The sequence below is a fragment of the Priapulus caudatus genome, unplaced genomic scaffold (assembly GCF_000485595.1).
Source record: "Priapulus caudatus unplaced genomic scaffold, Priapulus_caudatus-5.0.1 Scaffold637, whole genome shotgun sequence".
Classification (NCBI taxonomy): domain Eukaryota; kingdom Metazoa; phylum Priapulida; class Priapulimorpha; order Priapulimorphida; family Priapulidae; genus Priapulus; species Priapulus caudatus.
In genome coordinates, this window is record NW_014577698.1 from 61,201 (window position 1) to 68,741 (window position 7,541).

General features: G+C 48.5%; 1 protein-coding gene across 1 annotated transcript in view; it reads left to right on the forward strand.

Moving 5' to 3' along the window:
- LOC106812343 (phosphoinositide 3-kinase regulatory subunit 4-like) overlaps positions 1 to 6,996 on the forward strand; it is a 26,156-nt gene extending 19,160 nt beyond the window's left edge. The window contains exons 22-29 of the mRNA XM_014816192.1: positions 87 to 276; positions 773 to 903; positions 2,268 to 2,456; positions 2,914 to 3,018; positions 4,290 to 4,415; positions 4,692 to 4,849; positions 5,355 to 5,530; positions 6,663 to 6,996. Coding sequence (XP_014671678.1) covers positions 87 to 276; positions 773 to 903; positions 2,268 to 2,456; positions 2,914 to 3,018; positions 4,290 to 4,415; positions 4,692 to 4,849; positions 5,355 to 5,530; positions 6,663 to 6,873 — 1,286 coding nt within the window. The 3' untranslated portion in view covers positions 6,874 to 6,996. The remainder of the gene's footprint in view (positions 1 to 86; positions 277 to 772; positions 904 to 2,267; positions 2,457 to 2,913; positions 3,019 to 4,289; positions 4,416 to 4,691; positions 4,850 to 5,354; positions 5,531 to 6,662) is intronic.
- The last annotated feature ends 545 nt before the right edge of the window (positions 6,997 to 7,541 follow it).

The following is a 7,541-nucleotide window of genomic DNA, read 5'->3' on the forward strand; positions in this document are numbered from 1 at the left end:
TCTCCCTCTCTTCACTCTCTCCTTCTCCCCCTCCCCCTCCCCTTCCCTCTCCCTCGCCCTCTCACTCTCTCTTGCTTTCTCTCCAGCACGGGCTGCTCCGTGTAAACTGGAGTTTAAGCGTCTGCTAGCCAGGAAGCGCGAGCAGTGGGCAGCCGACACGATCACACACGAGCTTGTTAGCGGCGCTCTGTGGGACGGAAAGTTCCCCTCCCCCAGGTGGCGCCCTAGAGGACTGCTGGTCGCACACCTGCACGAGCATAGAGGGGCTGTGAACAGGTATGTCGTTAGTGAGTGTATGTGTGTGTGTGTACATGTGTTTGTGTGCACGCTTGCATCTCTCCCTCTCTCCCCTACGTTTTCTCTCTCTCTCTTTCTCTCTTACCTCACATATACTGTCACTCTTTATTGCCCTCGCTCGCTCGCTGACTCATTCACTCACTCACCCACTCAATCAACCACCCACACACTCACCCATCCACTTACGCATACACTCCCTCAATCACTCACTCACTCAATCACTCACTCAATCACTCACTCACTCAGTCACTCACTCACTCAATCAATCACTCAATCAATCAATCAATCAATCAATCACATCATCAGCAATCCCTCTCACTTACTCACTTACTCACTCATTCAATCACTCACTCACTCACTCACTCTCTTATTCACTCAATCAATCAATCACTCACTCACTCACTCACTCACTCACTCGGCCATCCCATCCACTCACTCACACACACACACTCACTCGTCTCTTTTTTTGCTGTAGAATTCAGGTGAGTCCTGAGATGGGTTTCTTCGCTACGTGTTCCAACGATGGCACCGTGAAGCTGTGGGAAGCTCTGCGCATGGAGGGCAAGAGTCTCGCGAATCGCTCGCGACTCACCTACAGCCGGCAGGGTGAGTGGCGGCGCTCTCACTGTGTACTTGAGGCCCCCGCACACGGTCAGATTCGTGCTGAGCACGGAGCGTGAGTTTCGTGCTCAGCAGGAATCTCACACCCCCGCACACGGTGAGGTTCATGCTGAGCACGGATCTTACGAGCAGATCATGTAGCTTAACTGCAGGTCATGTAACTGATCAAAATGGTGGAACCAATCAAAATGTGCCGCCACTGAGTGAGAACCAATTAAAAAATGCGCCGCCACTGATTTTCGTGCTCAGCAGGAGTCTCATGCCCCCCGCACACGCTGAGTTTTCAGCCTCGCGAGACCAAAATGATCAAACACGACAGATATTTTCCTCGCCGCCTCGCGAGTCCGAAAACTCGCATAAATCGACCCCGCACACGGTGAGATTCGTGCTGAGCACGAAACTCTCGCTCCATGCTCGGCACGAATATCACTGTGTGCGGGGGGCCTTTACTGAGGCTCTTGCGGCGTGCATTCCTCGGGGTTTGAAAAGATCCATCCTGGAGAACCTGAGAACCTGGAGAACATTTATGGGCCCATGTCAGAAACAAATTTAACATGATTTTTGTCTCGTAGAACGAGCCACATGCACGTGCATAAGTGCCGGCTTGCGATTATAACAAGTTTGAGTGTCTGCAAATGTTAGGCTATAAACAACGAGGTTTTTGCAACCGATCAAATTCTATGGTACTGGCAGGTTTACAAGTGTATGTTTATTTGTGAAAATGCGCTTTTCACAGAAGTTTTCTTCTGTGTTTTCTGCACTCCCCTCCAATGTCTGAACCGACTGAATGTGGGTAATAAAGTGCTTGTTAAACTCAGCAACTTTTTTGTTGCTGCATTGAGATGGGTGTTTTTTGATCCTGAAGAGTACGGTTGTAAAAATTCAACACTCGCATGCACACAGACGCAACCACAGACAAATGCACATGCAAATGCACACAGGCACACGCACACACGAACGTGCACACATGCACCTGCCCACGCACACTTGCACGCAGACACGGACAGCCACTGCCACAGTCATGTGCGCGTGCGCACACCCACGCACACACTCAGACCACTAGTGTGTCCACCGTTCACTGCGAAGGCTGTGAGTTCAAACCCCGGCAAGGACAGTGAATTTTCTCAATGCTTACAAAGCTGGCTGTCAACATTGGGGACTGTTACTCACTCGTGGCTTATGTCACTGCGTGAAATTGCAGGCAACGCTCGCATGCAACGCACAGATGCAGCCACAGTCAAATGCTCGCACGCACGCACGCACACACGCTCGCACGCACTCACACGTACACAAACGTCTGCATGTCCTACTCCATAACAGCAATGTTGCATATTTTCTGGGTGCCACAGGAGGACAGATCAAGTCGGTCGTGTTCTGTGACTCTGCACAGTCTGTCGCGTCGGCGTCTGATAACGGCACGATTCACGTGAATCGCATCGAGCAGGGCACTCCTACAATCCGCACCAACGTCTGGATGTCTCGCGAACAGGATCTCAAGATAGAGGGCGCTGTTGTCGACATGGACTTCTTTGATACGGGTCGGTGAAACGACTGGTTGACTTTCTTTCTCTCGTTATCTCTCGCCATCATCGGATGGGCTCAATGTATGTTGCGTACACTTGATTATTTGTTAGTTTCGGTGTGGCCATACTGCTTGCTGGAGCTGTATTTACTTGAATTAATACCATATAAACACTTTCCCTAACACTAACCATAACCATATCCCTAGCCTCTCCCTAATCGTAACACTAACCGTTACTCTACCCCTAATTTCAACCACAACCCAACCTTAACCATGTCTGTAACTATAATCGTAACATTAATCGTAACCGGATACTTACCATGACCCTAATGCTAACCCTAACCTCACTATGACCATAACAATAATTCATTGTAGTGCGTATGTCAAGTGGCCCAAACTACCTGTCACGTTGACTCATTTCTAAGGGAGTTTGCTTCGGGTTGTACTGATGAACTTTGTAATGTCATATCCAGGACCACAGTGGGTGATAGCGTATGCTACGGTGCACGGCGGCATCGTTGGCTGGGACCTGAGAGCACCCAGTGATGCCTGGAGACTGAAAAGTGATGTCAAACATGGTAGGTGTCTCCATCTGCTGGCTGCTTACGCAGTGAAATACACCGTGTACATTTCATGTCTCGAGTCTAGCTGAAGTATTTATTCAGTATAAGTGAAATCTTAAGTTATGTTATTTGACCTAGCGCTACCAAACTTGGCATACTTACACATCTTGGGGAGAATGTGTGTCGCATACCAAAACCACGTCACTGCGGCTTTTATTTGACCTTGACCTTGACCTTGATAATATTTCCCTTCCGCTCTATAACTCGGCCCCTAATTGACTTAGCGCGATCACGTACCGAAACCAGGTCACTGCAACCTTTATTTGACATTGACCTTAACCTTGACCTTGACCTTCATCATATTTCCTTTCCGCTCTATAACTCGGCCCCTGATTAACCTAGCGCGAGCAAACTTCGTATACTTACACATCTTGGGGAGAAGGTGTGTCGTGTACCAAAACCAGGTCATTACGACCTTTATTTGACCTTTACCTTGACATTGATCATATTTTCCTTTCGCTCTATAACTCGGCCCCTATTTGACCTAGCGCTACCAAACTTGGTATACTTACACATCTTGGGGAGAATGTGTGTTGCGTACCAAAACCACGTCACCGCGGCTTTTATTTGACCTTGACCTTGACCTTGATCATATTTCCCTTCTGCTCTATAACTCGGCCCCCTAATTGACTTAGCGCGACCAAACTTGGTATACTCACACATCTTGGGGAGAAGTTGTGTCACGTACCGAAACCATGTCACTGCAACCTTTATTTGACATTGACCTTGACCTTGACCTTGACCTTGACCTTGACCTTGACCTTCATCATATTTCCCTTCCGCTCTATAACTCGGCCCCTGATTGACCTAGCGCGAGCAAACTTCGTATACTTACACATCTTGGGGAGAAGGTGTGTCGCGTACCAAAACCCCTAAGGCAACCAATTTTAACGTACTTGCACATCTTAGGCAGATGAGTTGTGTAACAAACCTTTGGCTTTGTGACTTATTTAACTTTACCTACCTTCTACGTCCTTATAGAGATATTTCATTCATACTAGATCACGGGGGATACATGTAGTTGGCGACAACTGCCCTTTCTAGTTTGATAGTGTAGATGTAGACATAGATTATCATATCTGTGTCAGTAAGCATGTTTTATTATATTTTTTATTAGAGATGTGGATATATAGGATTCCACAGCTATCATTACCTAGTTTCATTTCATGTGTAATGAAATAATAATTAACTAGTTTAACTAGATAATTAAATTGATGTTCAATCAGGTCTTATAACTACATTCTGTGTGGATCCACGTCAAAGCTGGATGGCTGTCGGCACAGCTAGTGGCTCCATCGTGTGCTGGGATCTGCGATTTCATCTTCCTATTGCAACCGTGCGACACCCAGCAGGTAATATACAAAGACAGTGGCACATGTTTTTTTTTTAAATAATTTTCTGATTTTCTGAATTCCAATGAGTGATTCTGTCTTCCCACTCGGAACATTTGGTGAAACAGTTGTACTTATTAGATGGTGTGCTGAGATTTTATTTATTTGTAATGATGTACTGAGATTTGCTGACAGCATACTGAGAGTTATCTTGTTATTGTAGCAGTGCATATAAGAAATGTTTGTTGGAGCTGGGGTATGTATACTATCGTGACACTGGTTTATACATCGTTGCAGTGGTGCGCGTGAGAAAAGTGCTGCCTCACCCGGCACAGCATTCCTGGGTGCTGTCATCTGTGCAGGGCAACAACGAGGTCTCCATGTGGAACGTCGAGACTTCGGCCCGCCAGATGGCACTGTGGGCCAGCACGGCTCCCGCGCTGTCGACAAAACAGGTGAGCTGTTCAATTCGCGCCGTATTGTCTGTGCTGTTTATCCTTGCAGGGCTTCAGCTGTCATCAGATGTCTCGTCAAAATCGAGTCATTATGAAAAAGGGTTATAAATGTGAACGAGAAGCGTCGTTGGGTAAAACCTCTGTTACCCGATCTCATATGAATGTACATATCTTAAACGACCTATATGCTAATTTTCATACTTCAAAAAAAAAAATCACAATTATATCCCTATGCTCCTGTACTATGTTAGCAAAAATTCTGCAGAATGGCATTTCCACTGAGTGGCAGTTATACAGTGAAACCACCTTTGTAGAACGGCCACCTGCCTGAGTGAGACTTTTTGAGTTGCTTTGATTGACCCTTAAATGAGCATTTGACTATATGAAGGATGCCTTTGATTACATTGCATGATCTTGGCACTGAAATCTGTGCGCACTTGTGTACGGGCGAGTAGTGCCGCAGCCGCGGCGCCCTGTGGTGGGCTAACGGTGACCGTCGTTGCAGGCGTCGCGGCATTCCGTGCATTCGATGTACATCGGTCCGAGTGGGACTCGCTCGTACATGCTCACCGCCGGATCGGACATGCGCATCCGCTACTGGGACCTCGCGTATGCTGCCAAGTCCTTCATCGTGTGTGGGGCTGCTAACGACCCGGTCAACCAGACCTCCGTCAGCTACAGGTAGCTATTGTGTGGGGAGGCGAGGGGAGGCCTGGATGGAAGAAGGAGGTTGAAGGGAGCGGAGGTGCACAAGGAGCCGCTCACGACTCAGTCAAACAGACCTTAGTCAACTACCGGTAGCTGCTGTGTGGGGAGGGGATGTGGGGAGGGGAGGGGAGGGGAGGTGTGGAGGGGAAAACTGGATTGAAGGGAGCATAGGTGGAGGGGAGAAGGGATTGCTCACCATACGGTCAAACAAAGCTTGATCAGCTACAGGTAACTGCTGTGGGGGAAGGGGAGGGGAGGTGTGGAGAGAAGAAGTGGGTTGGAGGGAGCAGAGGTAAAATGGGAGGGGATGTGGGGAGGGGAGGGGAGAAGGGGGTTGAAGGGAGCAGAGGTGGAGGGGAGAAGGGATTGCTCACCATACGGTCAAACAAAGCTTGATCAGCTACAGGTAACTGCTGTGGGGGAGGGGAAGTGGAGGAGAGAAGGGGTTAAAGGAGAGAGGTGGGTATGAGAAGGGTTGAAAGGATAGTAGAGGTAATTGGAGGGAGGAAAGGCAATGAGGGCTGGAGGGAGGTGATGGGTAAGGGCTAGAGGGAGGGGATGGTGTGTGGGGGGCTGGAAGGAGGAGAGGGATAAGGGTAGGTGATGGTGGGCCAGGGCAGGCGCTGTTTGCATCGTAAATTTGCATTTGTAGTATGTGTGGGCTCGTTTTAGACGTTTATGGCACTTCACCGCGAAAAATAGACTTTATGGGTCGTAGCGATGGGAATTTATAGCAGGAAGTGAGGCAATTATAGCAGCAGCAGGCTATAGATAGCAGCCTTGTCTCATTAGCTCTGCAGCAGCAAGTGTTTACGTCAGAGACGGCAAGAGCTGTGATAGATGAGCAGTCACTGAACTCAACAAGTGAAGCTCACATCCAAGAGAAATACACAGATTACAAGTGTTTTTATAGCAGACCACGTTAAAGATGGTAAATTTATATTGCGTTTGGGACTAATTATACATTCAGTTCACATATTTTGCCCTTTTTTATAATACTGCAGCGAAATACACATTTACAAGGTTGTCGTTCGTAGGGAAGTCGGCCAGAGCACCTCGATGGCGAATGTTTCACACGTCTCAGTCGCTGCGCGATTTGTTTCAGATCTCAGCTGATAGATGGCACTGAGGTCGTGCAGGAGATGTACAACAAGGTGCGTCGAGCTGCTCCAGCGATGGAGGACATGCCCCGCAGCGGTCCCGAGGCGCCCCCTGTAGGCCACCATGACATCATCAGCGACATCAACGTCTGTCAGGCGTCACAGCCTCTCATTATCTCAGCTTCGCGCGACGGAGTCATTAAGCTGTGGAAGTAAGCGTGGCACGCGTGACGTAACTCCCAAGGTAGGCTAGGGAAACGCGTTAGCCTCACGTTGGCAAGCCGTGCCAGCAGCTGTTGATTGTAGAGGGCGCTGCTAGCATGTGCTGATTGTAGACATGGCGCTGCTAGCATGTGCTTGATTGGTTAGAAGGCGGCTGGTACGCATGTTGTGTTTGTAGAGGGCACTGCTAGCATTGCTGCTTTGAGCGTGTAACATTGTAGAGGCGTGCTGCTAGCATGTTGATGATTGTAGGAGGGTGCTGCCCTAGATGTGCTGATTAGCGCTGTAGGATGGGCTGTGTAGCATGTGCTAATTGTAGAGGCGTTGACACAGTATGGTGCAACGAGTACTGCTACTGTGTACGATGGTACAGGGCCGGTATCAGCACGTGTTGCTTGGGGGCGTTGCTAGCATGTCATGTTAGGGGCGCTGCCAGCATGTTCTACCAGGGGGAACTACTATCTGTGCGGATGCTAGTTATGCTATCAGCTTCAGTCATAAACTCCCGCGTGTAAGAGTATGTGATAGCTCGCTCATTGGAACGTCATGAATGAGCTAGAGAACCAATAACTATGCCTGTGGGAGCGATGTAAGAGATTATGAACATTATTTCATGGCAAGTGGTTTAACCGTGACAATATATACTGTAGTGTTGTGGAAAG